The sequence below is a fragment of the Dendrobium catenatum genome, unplaced genomic scaffold, assembly GCF_001605985.2.
Source record: "Dendrobium catenatum unplaced genomic scaffold, ASM160598v2 fragScaff_scaffold_621, whole genome shotgun sequence".
In the NCBI taxonomy this organism is placed as follows: Eukaryota; Viridiplantae; Streptophyta; class Magnoliopsida; order Asparagales; family Orchidaceae; genus Dendrobium; species Dendrobium catenatum.
The window spans coordinates 30,955,313-30,980,179 of record NW_021319083.1 but is presented as its reverse complement, the minus strand read 5'-3'; the positions used below and the strand labels follow the sequence as shown (position 1 = coordinate 30,980,179).

General features: G+C 34.9%; 1 protein-coding gene across 3 annotated transcripts; it reads right to left on the bottom strand.

The window, feature by feature from the left end:
- Positions 1-1,733: 1,733 nt before the first annotated feature.
- LOC110096391 (receptor homology region, transmembrane domain- and RING domain-containing protein 1) lies at positions 1,734-24,255 on the bottom strand. 3 transcript variants are annotated; one of them, XM_020822315.2, is made up of 5 exons: positions 24,004-24,255; positions 23,685-23,924; positions 16,859-17,083; positions 3,913-4,317; positions 1,734-2,831 (listed from the first exon to the last, which is right to left on the bottom strand). In XM_020822315.2, the coding sequence occupies exons 2-5, from the start codon at positions 23,830-23,832 to the stop codon at positions 2,242-2,244; spliced, it is 1,368 nt and encodes a 455-aa protein (XP_020677974.1). In that variant the 5' UTR covers positions 23,833-23,924; positions 24,004-24,255; the 3' UTR covers positions 1,734-2,241. The 3 variants fall into 3 exon arrangements, with proteins under 3 accessions (XP_020677974.1, XP_020677976.1, XP_020677975.1); XM_020822317.2 differs by having other exon boundaries at positions 23,685-23,935; positions 24,080-24,255; XM_020822316.2 differs by having other exon boundaries at positions 24,080-24,255.
- Positions 24,256-24,867: the final 612 nt, after the last annotated feature.

Genomic DNA, 24,867 nt, shown 5'->3' with positions numbered 1-24,867 from the left:
CTTCTTGGTGATGCGCCATTAGCAAAGCCTATGACGTGTTTGAGATAATGCAATTTTTATTGCCCGAGCCATTGTGTGGTCCTGATTAGTAAATATTATAATTGGATGTTTATCACCCATAATTCACAAGAATGTTCTAAACAATCATGTAAATGATTCTATTGTTTCCTCCAATAAAAAAGCCACCCCAAAAGAACATTCTGCCAATGATTATTTACTCCAACAAAAGGTGCACATGCTATATTATATTTGTTAAGTCTATAGCTAGTATAAAAAATGATCACATCTCCAAAGCAGTCGTGATCTATTCGATATCCCCACCCCATCAACCCATAAAAAATTCAACAATCTATCCTTATCATCATATTGAACGTCCCATGCAAACATGTTATCATCATTTGCTCGATCTTTGAAAAGTTCAATTAGGGAATTGGTGTCCTCATTCTCAATCTTAGCTCTTTTCTCTTTCTGAATATAATTATAATATCTCCAACTTATCTTCGATAATTTGCTGAAAAACTTCTTTTTTTATTTTGTTGGGTCTCTTGCGTAACGCCTTCCGATCTCCGAGCAATCTTCAAAGTCCTCCATATCGGTATCCATCTTCATAGCTTCCTCTCTTCTCTTTCTTTCTCAGCTTTCAGGTGCGAGAAAATATTTTTTAAGCGGGGTAAATACCCCGCGCCATCAACTAAAACCCCATGTATTACTGCATTTTTTTTTCAATTTTTCATGAATAGGGCGTGTCGGGTCGTCAGGCCGCACTGTAAAAAAAATGTGATTATTAGAATGGTGGGGTAAAGGTGGGCTTCACGTGACATGGTGTTACAAGATTGAAGACATAGAGCTACGTCCGCACTCCACACCCAATAAAAATTCCTACATGAGAGACTATTGGAGGTCCTTGAACTAAGGGTGGTGTTTCAACTTCATATCCATAGTTCTCACTGCTATAGGTATCATTCTTATGGTCAATAGTGAAGGATCCACCACTCAAAAATCTTTATCCAAAAAAAATATAAAGAAACAGCTAGCAATCTATCATAGAGGGCTATCGCCTTTATATCTATACTAAGAGCCCATTGCATTAATGTAAGTGCTTCAAACTCACTCAGAGGATGTTCCAATACCTTGCTAGAGAAGAGGCATAACCTTGGCTTGGCTTATTGGTTGATGGAAAAGCTCAATCGTCAAACAATACTCTTTCGAGCACATAAAAATAATTCTTGTAAGCTTTGTCATTAACAGCAGCTAACTCAAATACAAAATGACTGATTTACCACCAACAAATATCCAGCAACCACATGGTCTCTTGTGTGATGCAACAACATGTTAAATCAGGGGTAAAATATAACTGTATAAGGTCCTATGAAGTAATAGATCATCAACAGAGATAAAAACCAAAAACCACCAGTAAATTTTAACATTCATAACAAATATTACCTTCAATCAGAAAATAAGATTGAAACCTTAAGTTTTTCAGTACAAATTTAGTTTCAAATTATCACACTGATTTAATTTAATCTCTCAACTATAAAAAATTGGTCCAAAATAGCCCCTAGAGACTAAACTGGAATCAATTTTACATAGTCGAGAGATTTATTTGATATCAATTTTATATCACACATACAATATGAAGGATTATTTTGAATAAATTTTGCATAACCAATAAACTAAATTGGAAAAAAAAAATATTAATATGGGACTAAATTGGTCACACATGAATAGCCGGAGACAGTAATACATTCATGCTACCTTCCATTTGAACGCTCTGATTTGATTAATAAAAAAACATTTTAATTGAGAAAAAGTAGTCAAAACACATCTGATTATCAATGACTAAGAAAATCGCTCAACAATCAGTACCAATCTAAAGAACAAATCAAGGTAATATCTGCTCCTCAACAACTATATATACACCAAACCACAGAAAACGAACTGAATATTTACCAAATTCTCCTGTGAGCAATGTCAAAAGAAGAATCCACTCTCCATATCATCTGCCAACAGCAAAGATCCGCCCATTTTAGCACAGTTCACAGGCACGAAACTCCATCCACGTGATGCTTCCTTGATTCCAGCAGGCTTTCTAAAAGTAAAATGATGGCCTAGAGAGTACAAGAAAAGCTCATGAAAATCCTGGAGGAGGGGGTGCAGAGAAGCACATTCCAGATTCACAATGCTGGCCCAAAGACCTGTCAGATAAGGTCAAATAAACTAAACAAAGTATGAATGATAAGCTTAAGAGCATCCTGGAAGAGAATGTGTAGATTCCATGGCAGAGAGGCTCGTTCCAGATTCGCAATGCTGAAGATATGAATGCCGGCTTGAAGACCTACCAAGGTAGCTAGGGGAGGCATAACTAGGACTAGGATTATAATTGGAACCATGCCTGGAGATAAAAGAGGAAGAGATGGGATAACCCAATGAATGCGGAGATGCAAGACTGGAAGCATAAGATCTATAAGAAGAAGATGCATTCCTAAGCTCTGCGGTGCTCCTGCTGGTGTGGATGGATGTCAAGTTGTTATAGGATACTTGCGGAATAGGCGGGCGAGATAGGTTGGAGATGGAATGGTTTCTAGAGGTTAATGGTGAGTGGAGTGGCGTGGAACTAATTGGTATGGCTGCAGATGGAGATGCTGCGACCGATGAGTGAAAAGAGGAGCGAAATGATGATAGGATTGCAGAAGATGCAGCTGCGGAAGATAACAGTGGAGTTGATTCGGAGGCGGGTGGCTTCATCATGGCCGTCCTCGCATCGCGTTTGCAAACAGGGCAGAATGTTCTCCATGTAGTAAGCCATGCATCAACGCACAATGCATGGAACTCTGTACATGAAACCATGAAGAGTATAAGATATTACCTTCAAAATATAAAAGAAAAAGATAGATTGGTGCTAATGTTGAAGTTCTTAGCAATTTATAATGCATTTGCATCTCCAATAAAGACGGTTTATAGAGTCCAATGATTCTGAATACAATTTTGCATGCATCATAAGAACAAGCTAAAAGATGTTACAGAAGCTTTCCATGAATGTCATTATTTTCCTGGCGTTCTAAATTATGCACCTTCATGTTCCAGCCTTACAGGGTGTACAACATTTAATCCTTCGGAATTATTCAGTTTTTAGGATGAATTTATTGTGAATAGAAAATATTAATAAAGCATTTTCCCAAATAATGGTGAAATTCAGAATACGCATAAGCATCAAAACACTCTAGCCAAAATCAGTACCAGGAACTTTAACTCTTAACAGGAGAGCAAGGCCTTCCCATATAGGTTCAATCCAAACATAAAGGCCGTATATAGATCCATAAAAATACAAAAATATATATGCTCTAAGTTTGGAACTTGGCAATACAGGCTTTACAAATCCTTTTGACTTCCATCCAAGTTATAGATCTACATTCATTCTTTTTTCCTAATCCATCAACACTAATTTTTTTTATCCATCGAATGGATATATTTCTCAATTGTAGACACGTTCAGAATAAGTTCAATTTCAACTACCATATCTTCAGTAGATGCTAATCAATATCTCTCCAATAAAACTGCTTTATAAGTTTACAAGGGAAACAAAAAATAAAAAACTTAATAAAACATTTAGGCTTCGTTTGGAACTGCTTTCTTACTGCTTCTTAAAGCATCTTTTTTGTTGTACTAAAAAGCTGAGTTATGAAGCAGTAAAAAAGCCGTCCCAAACAAATCTTAGTCTTCCAACATGAATTTGCAAAGAAAAAGTAGGAAAATCGGCTCATCAATCTACCCAAATTATGTTCCGGATGAATAACATTCTTGCTGATTATTTAACTGATCTTAACGATAAGAAAAAGGGAAAGCAATAAAATGTTATGACTATCTCCGAGCAAAATAAAGAGCACATAATAGTACAAAATGAGTTGAACATACTGTGACAGCAGGGCAGAATTCTGAGTTTTTCTCCAACATTATAGTCCTCCAAGCAAATAGCGCATGTTCTTGAAGTACAATTATCTTCCAGGACTGACGTAAATATGAGACTTGGCATTGCTTTTACTAACTGGCTGCTCATTCCATGGAACTCTCTCACATTGAGAGGTCTAGGTTGTTCTCTCCTTACTCGATGTCTACGTACAAAGAAGCATGTAGCAAGGACAGCAGACATGGCTAGTAGCGATATGAAAGAGATGGCCATAATCGACCATGCTGAATTTTCAAAGGTTGGAATAATCCAAAGCTCGATATCAGTACGGCCTACGTACGTCTTTAGAGTCTCACCGGAGGATTTAGAGATGAAAACAGCATATATGTGTACACCACCAGGAGTTCCTGCCACTGAATCGATGATCAACATTAGTATTAGATGCTAAATGATTTGTTTATAGATTGGCATCCACTTAAAATAGAACAATAAAAACAGGTATTCTCTAAATACTTTACAATACTGCTATGCATATCACTTTACACCAAAAGACTCAACACAAAGCCAAATACCAGTTTTCACTTTAAATGAGGGCTAATCATGTGCAATTTTCTATTTAGAGTACAAGAAGTTGAAAAGTTAGCAATATCAAAATGAACTCAAGTCAGTGAAGCATAAAGCTTCTGAATGAAAGAGACATTAAGATATTAGATTGCTCGGTTTTATTGATTGTGAGTAGTTCCCAACAAATAAGAACCTGCATGCTAGTTTAGTGCAAATGAACTGGATATAAAAGAATGTTTGCTAAGTTCGTGTTGATAAGAACAATAGAAAATTGTTTTAACAGCACACATACAGGCCACAAGAACCAGAAGATGAGTAATTTGATGAAAATACACTTTAAAAACAAATATGTCCCGATGAAGGATTATAAGGCACCTCACTGCCTACAAAACTTGCACAACTTCAACCATTTTTTCTGTTCTCAGGTGACTTCCAAGAAAAAGGATGTATAGTGTAAAACACTAACTAACTTTTAAAGGCACATACCAGTATTGAATTTTAGCCCAAACCAAGCAATTGAAAATATATTGATGTAAAAATACCATGTGCTTGGCCACTTTCATACGCTAAGCATTTCAGTTGAAAATGATTTTACCTCTGGTGCTTTAAACCCAACTTGGCTACCTCTTTGATATTTACTTCCTAATAAATGGTATCATAATTGAAGGTTCAACTACCATCAAATGTTTCATGTAATATATTTTGGTTGTTACTATCATGGTTGAGCAAGATTCCCAGGTGACTCCAACAATAGATCCATATGGTTGAGTGGACTTTCGATGTATGGTGCTTAATGATTTTGAAAAAAAAAAAAAAAAACATCTACTTGAGTAGAAGTGATAGCAAAGAGAGAGAGAGATCATATTAAGGCAAAATTGTTAAGATATGCTTAGGCTCAGTATCACATCAAGTATTCAAAAAATAAATTGGTGTTAAAATACCAAATGAGTGCCACATCTCTTAGGCTTAAAATTTTACATTGAAAATGAGTATATGAAGTCCAACTTTAGTCTCTCTTTGGTTCTAACTCTCTAATATTTTAGGCCTTAATAGAGGGGCTTATGTCAATAGAGCCACCATTAATTGGTGGAGAGACTACATGAAACTGTAAACAAACAAAGGATTTACCAAAGAAACCAACAGTTCTTTGATGTATTTTTGCTGTGAGATGAAGATTCCTCTATTGGAATGAGCTACTTCAATTTCAAGAAAATATTTTAGTCTACCAAGTTCATTGATATCAAATTCATTGGTAAAGTTTTTTCCATAGTTTAAAATTGTGCAATAAGAGCAATTTGGACCGATGACGCCTTATTGCCTAAGCAATTTTGGCGTTTTTTGAGGCTTACGCCTCAAGTAGAGTGAGGCGCGCCTCAATTGCACAAAATCAACTATTGTCAAACGATCTCCTAGTAAACTTATTTTTGTAAATGCATGCACTTTAATATGTTCTTATTATCATTTTTCTTCTTAAAAATAGTTGAATGGTGGATCCAATTTAGTGATTCCACCCCTGAGTTTTGTTGTTAGAGTTTTGGGCCTCACTTGTTCTTCTTCTAGGTGTGAACGAAACTGGAGTACATATAGTCAAGTGCAAACAAAGAGAAGAAATCGACTTTCAACACTCAGAATGAACTCCCATGTGTATATTATGCACAACAAGAGGTTGAGAGATGGAGGTTGAGGAAAAAGCGGTTGAAGGATGATGAGGACCGGTTGGTGTGTGATGATGTGTCATCTGATAATGAGTGATTTATAGATGATGAGGCAGATTTGTCATTATCAGACCTGCAGCTAGAGGATCTAAGTGTGGATGTCTTGAGGGGCATAGCAGATCAAATGGGTATATCCACTTGTACCACACCATACATATCCACTAGATTTGCAGCACAACAACTAAATAAAAGTATTTCACAACTTCTTATACACTATTACATTAAATTTATATCAAATGGGCAATTAACATGATAATGGTCATTCTTATTGAACAGGAAAGAGAAAAGTAAGTCATATTGAAGATGATGAAGATATGAGATTCATAGATACAATTGGAGACGAAGATTCTCTTAAATACCCATTTAGTGATGGGACATGATTGGATTTTATATGTTCTTTCTTATTTGTACTTTGGGAGTTTTGATAGACTAATATTTTGTGGTTCTGTACTTTGGGACATGATTTTATTGCATCTATTTTCTTACTTCCACTAATTTCACATGTCATTTAGATGTTTTTATTATATGATATAATCTTAATATAATTTACCTACTATTTACGCAATTCTTCGTCCGTGAGGCATACGCCTCACACCGCCTCGAAGCTTACGCCTCGCCTCACAGATGAAAATCGCATGAGGCTTATTTACACAATTTTAAACCTTCGTTTTTTCTTAAACTTACTTTCTCCTTTTCATTAGTCCCGGTCAAGATAACGTCATCAACATATACAAATATTATTGCAACTTCTCCTGAGTTTGAATGTTTAAAAAATAGTGTATGATCCCCTTAGTTTTGTTTATACCCATTAAGGAGCATGAATTTAGAGAACCTTCCAAACCAGGCCCTGGGTGATTTTTTAAGCCAATATAGATCCTTTTTCAATTTAAACACCTTGTTACCTCCAAAATTTTTCTTAAATACTGGTGGTATTTACATAAATATATTTTCTTCCAGATACCCATGTAGGAATACATTTTTACATCCAATTGTTTTAGATGCCAATTGTACTTAACTGCAATTGAGAGTAGAAGTCTAACAGTGTTCATCTTGGCTACTGGTGCAAAGGTTTCCTGGTACTCAATGCCATATATATGAGTGTACCCTTTCGTCACTAATCTTGCTTTATATCTCTCCAATGTGCCACAGCTTTATATTTTACAGAGAAAACCATTTACAACTAACTAGTTTTTTTCTTATCGGTAGATTGATGATCGTCCATGTCTTGTTCTTTTTTAGAGCTTGCATTTCATCTTCTTGTCATTTTACTAATTTTCATCGAATAAGGTCTCATAAATATTATTAGGAATATAAATATCGTCAAGTGTATCCATGAAGTTTTTGTGTATGAAGTAAAAATTATTGAAGGATATATAATTGGTTATAGGATATAAAGGAGCTTCTTGGATCTGATAAACCTCATCTTCAGGGGATGGTTTAGATTTTTGAATCTGCATTGGAGCACAGTTTGAACTTGTACGCCTGAAATATACATTCCCAAATCTTAAGATAGTTTTGTCTCCAGCTTCCCAATTTTGAATTTCTAGAGTATTGGTTTGATGTGGTGGAGTAAGGTCAAGAGGGTTAAGCATACTTTCATCATCTTCTTCTATTTTAGTCTCCCCCTGAAGATGAGGTTTGGTAAAGTAGGGATTTTGTTCAACAAAAGTGACATCAATGGATACAAGCATTTTCTTTGTAGGGGCGTGATAACACTTGTAACCTTTTTGGATGGCAGAGTATCTAATGAAGATACATTTGAGTGCCCTTGGATCTAGTTTTCCCCTGTTCTGGCTATGGATGTGAACATAGGCAGTGCACCCAAAGATTTTGGGTGTCAGATTATTACGGGTTCGAATCTCGGGGTAAAAAGATGACAAAATATCCATTGGAGCTTTCAATCCCAAAGTTTTTTACGGTAGTCGGTTTATGAGGTAAGTGACAGTTAAGAGAGCTCCCCCAAGTAGGATTTGGGTATAATGTTGTGGAGAAGGCATAAGTGGAGGCTACGAGGTGACCATTCTTCCTTTTCTTAACCCCATTTTGTTGTAGGGTGTGAACATAGGAGGATTCGTGGATGATAGCTTCACTCTGAAAGTAAGAGTGTAGGGTTTGGTTGAAGTAATCTTTAACATTGTTAGAATGAAATCTTTTTATTTTGACCCCGAATTGATTCTGGATCATGGTGTGAAAAATGGGAAAAATGTTACTAACGTTAGATTTATTTTGAGGAGATAGATCAAAAATACTCGAGTACAATCATCAATGAAAGATACAAACCAATGAGCCCCAGAGATGTTGGAAAATTTTTAGGGTTCCCGTTTGTCAATATGAATGAGATAGAATGGAGTATTGCACCTCTCATTCTTGTTTGGAAAGGAGGTTCTTTTATATTTGGCTAATTTACAAGTTTCACAATCAAAATTTTCATTTTTCAATTTATGAAAAATTTTTGGATACATATGTTTAAGATTGTCCTAATCTGAAGTGATTAAGCCAGATAATAGATTTCTTGTCAACTAGGGATAACATAGAGTAGCTATTTTTAGATTTGTTCAGCTCTTCTAGGTAGTACAGTTCAGCTCTCTCCTTAACAAATCCAATCGTCTTCCCTGATCCCTAGTCCTGAAATAGGCAAAAGTTAGGATTAAATAATGCTTGACAATTATGGTAACTAGTAAATTTTTGTATGGATATAGGATTTGTGGATAATTGAGGAACATGGAGCACATTTTTTAGAGTGAGGGAAGGTGATAAGGTTATGTCTTTTTGGCCTTCTACAGTGACAAACGAACTATCAGCAGTGGTGATTTTCTTGTCAATTGGGCAAGGATCATAATTGATGAAGTGGGTAATGGAGTTTGTCATGTGATCTGTAGCTCCTGAGTCAATAATCCATATTCATTTCAGATAATTTCTCAAGGTAATTAATCCATTGAAACTGGGAAACTTACCTGAAAGTGCGATAGAGGAAGATGCAGGTGGTTTTTCAAGGGATACCAGGAATTGCATGAGTCCGTCATGTCTTTTTTATTGAGTTCTTTGAAGTTGCTCGGTGTTTCTAAGTTAGGCTGACTCGTTGTGGTGTTGACATATGATGTGTCTCTCTTTTCATTTCTTTGGTTCCACTCCTTAGGGGCTTTCAGTGTATCTTCCAGCATGTCTCATTCGTATGTCTCGACTTCTTGCAATAACTACACCAAAGGAAGTCACTGCCTTTGAATTTTGCTGCGACTTTTTCATTCCCTTCCATGGGGCTTCCTTGGTCATCATTGCTAAGCTCTCAACAACTTTTGGCTCCAACATTACCCTTCATCATCTTTGTTCAACACAAATGAGAGCAATGGTTCATTTAGTGATGGCGTCTCCTCTTTGACTAGGATTTGGACTCTTACCTAATCAAATTCAGTATTTAGTCCTGCAGGAAATTCATAAATTCTATCTTTTTCAATAAAGTTCTTTAGGATAACAACATCTTCTAAAAATTTGATCTCTATGTATCTGTAGTGATCAAGTTCTTGCCATATGTTTGTAAGATAGTGGCATACTCTGTCACCGTCTTGCCTCCTTGTCTTGTGTTTCCTACCTTGATTATGATTTCAAAGATTTAAGCAGCATCTCCAGCTTTTGAAAAAATGTCTTGCAGCATCCCATATATCCTTTGCAATTGAAAGAAACTTAAATGTATTGCTAATTTCTGGAGTCATGGAATTCCACAACCATGACATAATCATGGAGTCTACTTCATCCCATGCCCTAAAATTAGGATCTCCTCTTTTTGGTCCTCCTCTGAGGAGGTGGTGTATTTTTCATTTTCCCTTTAAGTAGGTATTTACAAATTGAGACTACTTTAGGTAGTTCTTATTGTTTAGGCGATAGGAGGGTTGCATGCTTTGGAGATCACCTCATTCTTGGCGTATCATAGAAATTTCTATTTGATAAAAAAAAACCTAGGATGAATTTTCTTCAAACATTGTGGTGTTATAAGAGCAATGAAGGCTAGTTTGGTAATAAATGCTGATTTTGGGTCTTAATCAAGTCTCAAATCTGATTGATTTAAGATCTCTGGCTATTGTTGGCTAGTCCCAGTTACCCGAGAGAAGGGCACCTATCTGTCCCTACGGATTCAAGCGAAACCAAGAAAATCGGAAGGGGCTTCATTAGGGCGAGTGAAATCGAAAGTGGCTTCCGATCGTCAACGTCCGAGCGTCACCTTCTTCCATGAGCGGAGAGGTTCCGTCCTGCTTAGGGCGAGTCTTCGGCTTCTTCTTCCTTCTGTGAGGCTTCCGTCGAGGGCAAAGCTTTGGCTTCTTCTTCCTTCCGCGAGGCTTCCATCAGCAAGGCTTGGCTTCTTCTTCCGTGAGGACCGCCGACTTCGTCTTCTTCTTTTTGCGAGGACCTCCGATTTCATCTTCTTCTTCCGCGAGGAGGATCGAGGCTTTCGGCTCTGGCTTCAAGCTTCGTTCGATAAGCCTTCTTCCTGCTAGGCTTCGATGGTTCCCTCTTCCCTTCGTGGCTCTAATACCATGTCGAAGTCAAGAATTTGAGAGGGGAAAACCATACTTTATTATAGAGCATCATCCCTATTTATAGATCTATAAAAGAGGTCTCACTAAGGAAATAAATAACTAGAAAATAATGAATAATTGATGTAATATAATCCTTCCTAAATTAGATGTCTAGCTATAGAAGGTACTCAATGCTTCCCACGGATCTCCATCCTGTACCGTTGGAGTCATACGAGAGTTAAAGGCTGAGGTTTAACATACACTATGGTACATCCTCTTGTAAATGTCTAGTAAGAATATCCATGACTAAAACAAAAAGATATGGGCTGAACATTGATCTTTAATATAATCCAACTGAAATAGGAAAATACTTGGCCAAACTAACTCTTGTTTGAACAAAAGTATCAACTCCTAACTTGAATATAAGCATCACTAAATACTTTCTTTTCTAGAACTCTCCGGAGCACTTCGCATGGAAGTTTATCATATGTTTTCTCTAAACCAATAAATATCATATGTAGATCCTCCTTAATCTCTATATACTTCTCCATCAAGCCTCACAACAACTGTACAACTTTCATAGTAGACCTATTCGACATGAATCAAAGCTAGTTTTGAAAAACAATAGTATCACATCGTAACCTATGCTCAATTAATCTCTGCCGTAATTTTAATATATGACACATTAACTAAATTCCAATATAATTTGCATACTTTTGTGCATCACCTTTATTCTTAAAAAAAAAAGGAACCAGCACACTCCTCCGCTCATTGGGATATTTTTTAAGTCGCTAAAATTAATTCCAAGTCAAGTGAAAATCAACCACCATAAAATGATATTTCCAAGATTTTATAATTACTAACCATATAACCTTATTTGGATTATTAACAAAGGAAATTATATTTTTCTAGAGTAAATGTTGTGTGAAAGGCTTGATGGTTGTTCAATACTTCAGTGAAGCTTGGTGATTTATCTTCCACAAATCTGGTGAGTTTATACTTATCCCCTTTATCTATTTCCCTCTCTTCTCCAACACAACACCCACTCCAACTAGCTAGGGCTCAGCCAACCCCTAAACCCTAGCATCGCAAACACACTCAAACCCCCAAGGACTCAAGTCCCCATTACCCTCAAGATATTGAAGCCAAAGCCCCAACACCAGGAGACAATTACTTAAAGTGACTATCAAACTTCAAAAAATTCGAAACTCTCTAACCACTTATCCAAAAACAATAAAAATACATCCATTGTTTTTCTAACATCATAAACCTTTGATTTGAAGTTCTTTACCTTTCCTCTCCAAAGAAAATCTACCCTTCCAAAGCAAAGAAGCTCTAACTCTAAGGATTCATTAGGGACGGCTGAACCTGTCGATAAAGGAGATTATGAAGTTGTAGTGCAGAAAGCTGCATTCTGAAGTTATTGTACATAAATCAATATATTTTATTTGGGAGGTATAACTATCAAGCTGCTGTGTTGGAGTTGTATGAGAACAATTTACTTTAATACCTTTATATATATTGACATGAAAGATAATTATTTATATTACTTTTTTTTAATGAGAATACAAAAAAAAATTAAATAAAAATTGTATCTAATTTTAGCAAATATTTTATAAGTTTTAAATATGAAAGTACTATATATATATATATATATATATATATGCAGCCATGGGAAAAGGGTAAAGGTGGAGTCTTTCATATTGGGATCATTAGTGCCGAGGATGGAGACGACAAAGTATATGGCGCTAACTGTAACTGAGGGCATTCACATATTTATGGTAGATTCGAATAGCGGGAAGTAGCACAAGGCGGTAGCCTTTTTTAGGACATCAATAGTACCAGTGGGACGCAAGACGTTTCAGAACGGAGCATGAACGCAAAACCCCAAACAACAATTCAGTTATGTTTAATGGCATAAATCAAAGAAAAAGTCGCCCCAAATGCACCCAATCTATCCAAAAAACCTAGTCATCATTTACCCTCTTATAGGCAATCCCTTTACCATCATCTAAAGAGGTCATCATGTGTCCATCATTAAGATCTTCTTCATCCTACATCACAATGTAATAAGAGTCCATTGGCCACTCAAAGAAGCCATAGGTTGTTAATGTGGTCAAAAGCCTTGAATGCATGGGCTAATATTTTAGAGTTAACAAGGACCTTAAACATGGAAGGGTGGCCTCTAGCATTCTCAAAATGAGTAAGCATCATAAGGCATTGTGGGTTGCTAAAGAAGCGAAGAAATATCTTAAGTATCACAGATGAGGACAATTGTTTCCATCTTTTTTTATTTCTTTTGAGGAAAATGAATAGTAGGTCTAGGTCAGCCCATGTGATCATGCTCAGATCTAGGTTAGACAAGTCAAACCAATCATTTTCTCTTTTTTTTTAGCAATGGCATTTTATGTGTTTCAATGACTAATAAATTACAACGAAATTATACAAATTAAGACTATGTTTATTTTGAGGAAATTAAAATATATGACGTGAAAAAAACTAAATATGTAAATAGTAAAGAAATTAGGTTGAAAGCAGTTTTTTACTTATTAGTTTGCGTGAGCAGAAATTGATTAATTTTTTTAATATATATTTTTTAACTTTCTTACTTGGTTAATGAGAATTTGAGTTTTTATTTTTGTGAGAAGATATGTGAGTCACAAAAATGTCCCAACTTTATTTTGGTTTTTCAATAAGATTGGGTAGGGAATTATCAATAGAAAAATTTATTGTTTACAATTCCTAGGCAAATCCAATTACCTATTAATTACATTAAAATCAAAAACCAAATATGAAATTTAGAGATAAAATGCATTTGTATTCTCTCAAATTGCTTCAAACCAAACATGTAATGCATCTTGGAAGTAAAAACAAGTAGATGAGAAGAAAAACACAGGAACATAAAGATAGGGACTGATTTTTTATTTCTCCTTCAATAATAATGCAAGATACAATTGATCTAATACTCGTATTGTGGGGTTTAAATCAGTGAAAGAATTTCACTACCTAGGTGTCAAGATAGCTTTGAGGAGAGAGATTAGTGGCCGCTAATTTTCAATTCATCATTGACAAAGCATTAAGGATGCTTAACATTTGGGGCAGCAAATTAATTTCTTTGGCGGGTAAGCTAACTTTGGCTAAGTCGGTATTGCTTTCTTATCCCACTTTTCATAGCACTCACTCTCTTGTTCCAAAAAGAGTGCTGGAGGAGATTGATAAATTGTGTAGGAGCTTCATATGGAATAAGTCGAATGGAAGATTGGGTATACATTGTCAACCGGAAGGAATTGCGCAAGCCATTGAATTAGGGGGGAGGGGGGGATGCATTCCAGTGCATCTAAGGTGGCTGCATTAAGAGAAAGATTGGCTTGGTGTTTTTTACAAAACAAAGATTCCCTGCTACACAGGACTCTTGCTCCAAAATATGGTATTCGGTATGATATTGGAACTTCAAAGAAATGGGGCTCTTCTTCTTGGAAAATCATTTCAGATGATGGTAGAAAGCTTAAGCCTATTGTTAGGTGGACCATTGCAAATGGCAATGCTATTGATGTCTATAATGATAATTGGATTATGGATAAATGTATCAACAAATGGCCTACGTTTGCGGTGATTCCTAGAGACAATGCAATTTCGGTAGATATATTTATTACAGATGAAAGATGGAATGAAGATGAATTACTTAAATTCTTTGGTAAAGAATTAGTAAACCTGATTATTCATGTTAATATCCAAACAGAACTAGGAGAAGGCAAGATGGAGCTTATCTATCAAAAATCAGGGAAAACCATTTCAGGATTGGCATTTGAAGCTTCGCTGCAAGATGTTCAGGAATCATGGTTTTGGAAATGGATCAAAAAAGCAAAATTGATCTCTCGTGTGGAGGCCTTCTGGTGGAGACTATTTAAAAATGCTATTCCAACTAATCAGTTTTTATCATACAGGAATTTGCAAAATAATAGTGATTGTCCTAGATGCTCTGAGGAGACGGAAGATGTAGAACATGAAGCAATCAATTGTACCAAGTTGAAAGAAGTATTTCAACACTTAAACAAATGGGGATTCGGAATCCCATAGTTTGATAAACTGGAAGAATGTTGTAAGTGGTTGGAGTTTTCTGCCTTGAGGAATAGTTTGCTTGTTAATCTTTATTGCAATGTTGTATTTCTCTCATGGAAAGCTAGAAATAAGTTCATTCATGAAGGAGTTGAAGATAGCTTGGTTGTGATTGCTGCCAACGCTGTTATTCTCTTCGGTTTCAAGATTTTCTGGGAACTTCTCCTCGGGCAACTGGGATGCTAACCAGTCATTTAGACTGTCTAATTTTTGGCATCCTCCACCCGATTGGCTAAAGGTTAATGTTGATGCATCGTTACGTTATTCATATAAAGCTGGAATTGGAGGAGTATTCCGTGACTGCAAAAGCAGATTTTATTGGCTTTTGGTAAGTCATGCATTCATTGAGATATTTCACAATTGGAACTCTTAGCTATTCAACATTTGAAGGATGTTATAAAGGATTGGATGTTTAAATATAAAGGGATTATCATTGAAGGCGATAATCACAATATTATGAAATTTCTCCAAGAAGCTTTCAATAATGGTGTCCAAGTGATGGAAGAACAAGTTTTTATCAAAGATTTTAATCATGTCATTTTCAATTGTATAGGTAGGGATAGTAATAAGTTAGCAGATTTGTGTGCTAACTTTACTCTTTTTAATTCTTTTATTTGGGAAGACATTAGTTTGAATAAGGTTCATTCTTCCTTTTTTAAGTTGTTAAAGGAGGAATCTACTTTGTAGTTTGCTTGTTTTTTTTTCTTTAGCTATTAATGCAATGTTTGCTTTTTCAGGAAAAAAAAAAAGAGGTAGATCAGCTCTCCCATAAACTCTAGCCGCCACTAGGAACCTTGGACAAACCTTAGAAAAAAAATTCAGCAAACAAAATATACTAATCCTAGCCCACACTTCCTCTTAAACAGCCCTAATACATAATAAACACAATTAAACATTTACCAAACAATTCAAAACCTTCCTAAACATCTCCCCGTTGATTTCTCCTCCTTACATAAGGGGCCAAAATCCCCCTTGGTTCTGCCCGGCCCCTAGGATGGTTCGGCTCCTATTAGACCGGTCGGCTGGGTTGGTTCGGGCCGCCCCCCTCTCCTGCTGCTCATGCCGTATTAGTTGATCAATGAGAGCTCTACACCTATTGTTAGCCCACTAATCAAATGATTTTGGTGAAGGAAACAGCATAATAAATTGACCAATGAGTCAGTTAAACAAATAACCCCATTTTATTTTGAATTTTAAGGGGTTAACACACTTGAAGGCACATAAGAATTGTTAACCAACACAATACTTGAATCAGATATAAAACATCCAGGAGACTTCTTTCAAAACTTGTGTCTTTCTTATTTCCTGCAATTAAAGCTATCAACATCCAGTGGCACCACAATAAATGTCATAGAAATTCAACCATTTCACTCTTTCATGCCAAATGACAAGATCAAGCAGTTAATTCAACACCTTATTCTACAAAATTCTGAGGATTGAACTTGAAAGTAATAATTTCATAGTATCAACAATTTCAATAAAAACAAAATGATGATAATGAACATACCATGATGATGAGTACAATAAAAAAAACTGCTATTATATATATAATGAAAAGATTATTTAGTAAATTAACAAACATTGTATAATGCAGAAAAATGCATTTACACAATCAATCATTCAGCTTAATGTATCACAGGAATGGTCCAAGAAAGCATCCTATCTTCATCAACAAAAACCTTATCCTAACTATTGCGATTCTCCTCATAAATCATCACTCTTTGTAAAATTCTACTATGTGAATTTGGAAGTATAAAATAGACATTGAGCAAATATTTTCAAACAAAATAAATCCATGCTACCTCTAGTCCACCCCTCTTCCTTTTGAATCCTGCCAAATTAGTTTTATCAGCTAACGCATGCCCATATAATGTTCTATTAGTGGACTAAACATTGCAATCAATGAAGTTTACTAGAGATGCACCAGCAACAAGAAAAGACAGTTGCATCAATGATTGCATTCAAGAGATGAACTCGGAATATTAAACGAAAAAAAGGATATTTGGTCATGAAAACTTATTGGTAAGATTGCTGAAGTCCAGAATATTTACTTGAAACCAAGGAGCCACTATCCTCATTGTCATGCACAATAGCAGCCTTATATCCAGCACTCTGTGCATTTCTAACTTTATCATCAAATTCGCATCCTCCTCTTATGATTAGCACAAACGGAGAAAGTGGACCTTCAACAGCCTTATTTTTCAACTGACTGCAGGCATTAAGAGGCTCGGCCAAATATAAGGTCCCACATTCACCAGAACCTTTAACCGATGGAGCTGCAAAATATACAAAGAAACCCTAATTAGAAAATCTAGCATTTCTTAATTATGCATACTATAGCAAATAAATAAATACCATAATGAAAATTTGATGGAATCAATCAAGCAAAACTTGAAAAGCATCTTCAGGTTGAATTTAGTAACAGAGAAATTCTCCTGTCCACCACATACGTAAGAAATAAGAATTGAATTGCTCTGTAATGTTTATTAATCGTTTCATGGGGCTTTCTCTTAACAGATTTTGAAAATTCAAAAAGATCATTGTTTTTTTCTCAGCTATCCAATCATGTCACTTTCCCGAAAGGTCCTAGCCCACATAAGCAACAAAAATGCCAGTTATTTAGAATAAGAAAACAAAATCTTCAAAATCTGAGATTATTGAATGAAATCAAAGAAACAGCATCTAGCTTATTTTTGGGTGTGCAAGCGTTTTCTCACACTTCTGTCATGCATAACATGCAATTTATTCTTATAAAAATAACTGAAACTCAAATTACTCATTTCTATGTATTAATCCCCGTACGAATTCAAGCAGTGTCCTATTCACAGTGATTAAAGATGGCTTAAAAATGGATGGCATTGAAATTCAACAAATTACTTAGGATATGTGCACGCTAATTCACCTTTACTATCATAAAATAATGAGAAAAATAGGGATTAATTTATTCCACAATGCTAACCTGCATGCTACAAAAAGAAGGATTAATTTAATAGCAAGATTCCTCGTAATCCAGAAAAAAATTAGCCAACAATGAGCATATATATATATATATAGTTGAGAAAATATGACCAAACATAAAACCAAAAAACTGGGAAGTTCAAAATTCAAAGTTCGATGGTTTGATGGTGGAACCAAGGGTTGAACAAATGATGTAATAAATATTAAAATTATTTAAATAAAATCTAATGACATAATAATATGTAATAATTATAAAATAATATAAATTTGTGAATTAAAAATAAAAAGATTTCATACATAAAAAATATATTTTATAATTTTTAAATTAAATACAACAAATTTTTAAATTTGATTCACATTTAATATAACTTGAGTGCACATATAAAGTCATAAGTTTAAATTAAATTATTATTAACATGTGTTATATATTTAGATATAACTTATATCTATAGATTATATACTAAATTCATATTATAAATTTGAATATATAAATCATTCATATTAGATTACTTATCATTAATAAATACATAAAACTTATTTTGTATAACATGTAATTATATAAAAAAAAATTAATTAATTATTATTAAACAAAAAAATATTACTCATATTACAAAATATTAATTAAAAATCTGTTTAAAAATATGTAGTATATATATTGTGAACTTGTGAACTTAAACTTATTTATTTAGTCTCATATCACTTGAAAACTTTTTCTTAATGATGCAGCCAAGATAGGGGATGACTTGGAGGGGTTTTTAGTAGTGGTTGTGTCTTCCCATGTGGCTGAAGTATGAATATTTTCTCATTTTTTGTAGGTTGTAAAAGATGTGAATCCGCTTGTCCAACGGATTTTTTGAGTGTCCCCTTTTCTTTACGTGTTATTATGCTTATTATACCAGCAGATATAGCATTATAAACTGTATTATTACTCTTGCTACCATCAGGATAAATCTGACCCCTTCCTCTGTTCCCACATACATATATGGGATATTTAAGAAGTGAACGTCTTTTTCGTCGTAGGGTCGGGGGAAAGAATAGGAAATGAAGAAAAAATCATTTTCCTATGTCATTTCTGTGGTTAATTGGTTTCCATGTTGTCCCTTATTTTCCTTTCTACTCATTGCCTTTTTGGGTCGGTTCTCCCTGCTGCTAGCTATTCAGATTTCTCTTGTTGTTTCTTATGTTGTGTGCTTTAACTTTATATTAAATGGGTTGTCTTGATAGGCTACTATTGGCTGTTTTTAGTAGCACAACTATATGAACTATTGAATGTTATTCCCCGGCCCATTCTTTCTCCTATAAACTAGGGTTGAATTCCTTTATGAAAGAGAGTTTCGGAGAGTGATATGCTATGTTGCACCGATACGGATACGGCAACACGGATACGACACGATACGGATACGGGACACATCAATTCTTAAAAGTACAGTATATGGGTACGGCGCGGACATGACATTATAATTTATAAATCATACATAAAATTTAAGAAATCATTCAAAGTAGAATATTTGAAATTACAAAAAAAAAATGGAAGCAACATTATTTGTAGTCTTGTAGCTTATAATATCAAAATAAAAGTAAGCATTAAATGTTTAGTACAACAACAAAAGCATAAACATAAATTGTCTAGCACATGAAGTTTCAAGTATTCAATAGAAGGAATGATATGATTAACTTCTTCAGTGGTTTGTCTTTGAACTTCTATATCATCTTCAATAAATATCATAGCTTCTAATTCAGGCTCATCAAGTCAAAATATTAGCAATTTCTAATATTCTCATACCATCAAGAGACTCAAATCCATCTCCAAAATGAAAGAACCTCGCTCCCAACCTTGGAAGTAAATATGATGCGTCTTTTTTTTTTTTTCACGGACACGCGTATCAGATATGCGTGTCCTTTAGAAATTAAATAGTACTTTAATTGGATACGGCTTTGGCGTATCTGACACGTATCGGTGCCGTATCGGAGGCGTATCCATGTATCGGTGTATCGGATACAACACGCCTTCATAAATCGAAGTATCGGTGCAACATAGGTGATATGTGATGAATATTTGAAATGTTAAACCTGTGGGTTTTCCATAGCTTGCAAGCTATCCTCTTTTACCTTCCTTCTTATATTTCGTCTTAGACTTCTATCTATTATTCTCTCCACGATTCTCATTCCACATGTATCTTTATTCTCGAAATTTTGATTAGTCACCTTATGTATGTGGATGACATTGTGATCTTCACCAAAGCTAACAAAAAGTGCTTGAAGAAAGTTGACAAAATTGTGAAGAATTATTGTAACTGGACCGGTTAGAAAATAAACATGCTCAAGTCGGCTATGCTTTTTGGCAAATCGGTCAAAAAGAGGAAAGGTAAATCTCTAGCTAAGATTCTCAAGGTGAAAGTGGTAAATGAGATGGATTATTTGGGCGTTAAGATTGCTCTTAAAAGATTGGTCAAAGCTGATTTCAACAATCTCATGGTGAAAACTGCGTGTAGAATGAATCTTTGGGGTTCCAAATTTATTTCTCTTGCAGGAAAAATTACCTTAGTAAATACTTCAGTTCTTTCACTTCCTATATACCTTTCTAAACATTCACTGATTCCGTTGGGGGTTTTGAATGAAGTGGAGAAAATGTGTAGAGATTTTCTTTGGAATAAAAGGGATAGAAGCTATGGGATGCACTATGTTACATGGGACACCATGTGAAAACCGAAGAACAAAGGAAACTGTGGTTTACAATCGCAGGTGGAGAAATTAGGACCTTTGAGGTCTAAGTTTGCTCTTAATTTTATCAAAAACTCAAACTCTCTTCTTAATAGAGTTTTAAGATCCAAGTATGGGAATGATTTATGGAATGTAGCTTCCAAGAGCTGTTATTCTGCAACCTGGAAAATTATTATGAATGGAGCATATTTTTTGCATCTAATTATGAGGTGGAGAATTTTTAATGGTAAGAATGTGGATACTTTCAAAGACATTTGGATCCTGGATAAGACCATTGATAAGTGGCCAACTTTTGTAGCAGTTTTAACTCCTGAATTCAGTAATACATCAGCTTTTATTTCTGATGAATGTGGGATATGAACAAGTTAAAACTCTGTTTTGGACAACAACTGATTGAGGTGATAATTTCGATTCCAATTTATAATGAAGCAGGTGAAGACAAGTTGGAATGTATTAGTAGATTTTCTGGTAAATCTATAGTAGCTATTGCATATGAGAAAAAATTTAAATATGACAAGGATGATTAGACGGGGATCTGGAGAAAGAAATTGAAGCTAAGGCCAAAGATTGAAATTTTTTGGTGGAGGTTATGCATAAATGTAATTCCAACTTTTGGTTTTCTGTTGCATAGGAGGCTGGCTGAGTTCGAAGGATGTCCGAGAGGATGTATGGGATTGATAGATGTAGAACATGTGGTTGTATAATGTTATAAGGTCAGAAGAATATTGGAACTGCTTGTTGTTTGGAATTTTATCATTCAAGTATTTGATTCTATGAATGAATGCTATTGGTTATTGAATAACCTTGCTGAATCAAATTCGTTCCTTGGAAATTTACTCTGTTCAGTGGTATACTTTTGCTGGAAAAGAAGAAATAAAATTGTTCATGGAGGGTCGGAAGACAGCTCTTCTACTATTGCTTCAAACTCTATTATTCAGACAGTAATGTCTTTTGATACTTGTCTATTCCGGGAAAATTGGGATGCTAATCAGCTGTATAAGCTGTCTCAATCTTCTTGGCATCCTCCTCGTCCTGGTTGGATCAAGGTGAATGTAGATACTTCAGTGCTCTCTAATAAGAAAGCTGGCATAGGAGAAGTATTCAGGGATTGTAAAGGTCGTGTATTAGCTGCTTTTGGCTTTGGTTGTCTACATTGGGACTGCTCTCAAATGGAGTCTTTAGCCATTCTGGCATTAAGAGAGTACATCCAAGAATGGATGCTAGATGTAAAAGGCATTGTGATTGAGGGTGACAACTATAATGTCATCAAAATCTTTCAAAATTCATTGAAAAAGACAGCGATTGATGAAGAATTTATAAATCCTAAGGATTTAGATTTTCTTTCTAATTTTAAGCAATTTATTTTTTCTTTCTCTAAGAGAGATTGTAATAAGTTAGCTGATTTATGTGCTAACTATGCTCTTTTTTCTTCCTTTTATTGGGATTCTAAATTTGTTAAAGGAGGAATCTTCTTGTTAGTGGTAAAGTGAATAAAATTGCTTATTGTATTTTAAAAAAAAAAAAGAAGTGTTGTTGTGTCCTGTTTTATTGTAAGTTGTAAAGTATTGTTATGTCCTGTTTAATGTGAGTTTGAAGTGATGTGTTGTTATATTCTATCGGTGTTTGTTTAAGTTGTTTTGAAAGGAGGTTTGTAATTCGCATTCTTAGAACCAAGGTTGTTTTTAGGTTGCATCATTTAATATTATTTATAGCTTTTTGGGTTACATGTGTAGGAAACTTGCATGGAGTTGAAAGGCCATGTGAAGATACTTGATTGGTGTTCTTTGGCAAATATTTTTATAGGATTTACATGCTTATTAAGGAATTAAAATATCTTAAATTAATTAAATTTAATATTTTATTCTAAATATATTAAATTACTATATTTAATTTTTTAAATAATTCAACAATTGAATTGGCCGGTTCAAAGGAATTGCGACTGGTTCATCGATTTGTCAGCTGAACCAGTCGAGCTAAACCGACGGTTCTGACTAGTTCAGTCCGATTTGATGCAAAAGCATTTTTTTGAGATGAACTGGACTGGCCTTTTGACTAGTTCACAATTGAATCGGTCGATCAAGCGTGTGTGTGTGTGTGTGTGTATGTGTGTGTCTGTGTGTGTGTGTGTGTTTATACATATCAAATATAACTTCATTTTTCATAAAGGTAAATTCATTAACAATGGATGGCTATAAAGAACAACAAAATGACAAATGACACAGTATTATTTGAAGAGAAAATAAGAAACAATAATTGAAAAGCTATTTGACTTTAATCTGCACTCTTGAAATCCTATGCCAGAAACTTTAAAACCTTTTTAAAGACAATGTCATAGAAAGAAGAGAGAAGGAAGGTTGAGGATGCAATTAGGTGAAGGGGCTCCTAGGTGGGTGTAGTTTAGTTTAGTTTAGTGCTGCACGGAGCCAACCAATGGAAGGAAGAAAAAAAATAAAAGTACAAAACACCATAACTGAAGCAATACAAAATAATGCAGCATTTGAAGCATCATTTCATTGCTTAAAACCAATAAAATATGCTTCCCAAAATGATATTGAAGCAGCATTATAGTTGTTTATCATTGCAGTCCTATGAACTGAATTTTTAAGAATGTAACTGCGGGTGACATATGACTGATTTCTTTAAAGATTATTCTAAAGGTAGTGGCGTTTGTGAACTTTTTAACGGGCATGTCCAATAATTATAAGGTGTTAGGTAATTTGATGAGCTTCTGGACCAACCTTTAAACCTGATGGTGCTAAATAGTTCTTTTTGCTTCAACATGCGTTGAATTATTAAAACCAATGATTAGAGAATAATAAGCATGAATGTATTGTTCTATCGAAATGAAGACTACTGCAATTGAATGAAAGTAAAAGTTCATACGCTCAGCTCCACTTTATTTCCTTAGCTCAACCTGCAAGAACACTATCATTAGACCGTATCAGGTTTTTCCACTAGCAACTGCTTCAATTTCCTCATGCAATTCACCAATATATCTGAAAATCGATAAAGAAAAGAAAGGCATATTGCAAGAATTTCAACTAACTTCCATATAAGCAAAGAAAAAATATTCACATAAGAAACTAGATTACATGTCAAGTCTTAGGATTGCAGAACTATTTCAACAAGAAAAGGATGGAACAATAAATGAATTGAGAATAAAACCTAAAAAACAATCAAAACAACAGTAAAACTTACCAAAATTGGCCTCGAGGTCATTAAATGACAAAGATACGTTCTTCCCAATCACTACAATATTAGCTCCAGCAAACCTAGCGATTAAATTAAGAACAGTACAAAAAAGTATCAAAAAGCTCCATCCTCCTTCTGTATTCAGCGAAGCCATCTCCAATTCAACAAACAAGACGGACAATTCCCAATCAAAAGCAGTAAACAGAGAATCCGCAGACCTAAATCCACTTATAACCCTTCCCGTTCCTACAGAATACCAGGGAAATCAAATGGGAATCATAAAAGCAAAACGAACAAAGTTGAAACAAGCGAAATATAACGTTACCGTTGAAAAAGCAACTTCGCGACTAAATATCGAATTTTGAAGTAGAATCCAAGGCGAGGGAGGAGGGTTTTAATACCTGGCGACTCCGGATCGATTGAACTACAGAAACAACAGCAAAAAGGATGGAGACATCTGCTTCCATGAGATAGGGATTATAGAGGAGAAGGGGAAGGCCGGCGATGTTGAGATCCGGGATAGAGGTTTAAGGGCTGGATTTCTTAGCGGTTTGTTGTATTTCCACCTGGTGGGAACGACTAGAATGCCCTTTATTTAATACTCTGAACGGCCAAAAAATAAAAATAAATAATAATTGCATAAGAATTCATTTGGTTTTTTACGTGAGTACTTCAGATTTAATGATTTATTACAAATTTTAAAAATTCATGTGATTCGTATACATTTTTTTATTTTTTCTCTTAAAATATACTAAATAAAGTGTAGGATATTAGGATCTCAAATGTGTTGAGATTCGTTCACTATGAATTAGGTTGTTAAACCTAAGCTTATGTCCCAAGGCTATCCAAGAAGGGGGTGAATTGGTATTTTAAAAAATTATCCCTCTTGAGTATGTTGAACTGAAAATAAACTTTAATGGATTTTTGGAAATAGTTTTTCAATCACAATTTTTAGAACTAAACAAAATGCAGAAAATAAAAAGCAGTAAAAATAAAAGACACAAAATTTATAGTGGTTCGGTCTAAACCAGACTTACATCCACTCCCTGGAGGCACCCTCCGAGTATTGCACTAATACCAATAGTGTCTCTCCTTTTGCACCCACAGCAAGGCGGAGAAGCCTTTACAAACACTCTTTCCACCACTACCCGGTGCGGCAGAGAACCGTCATCCTTTTACACTATCCACA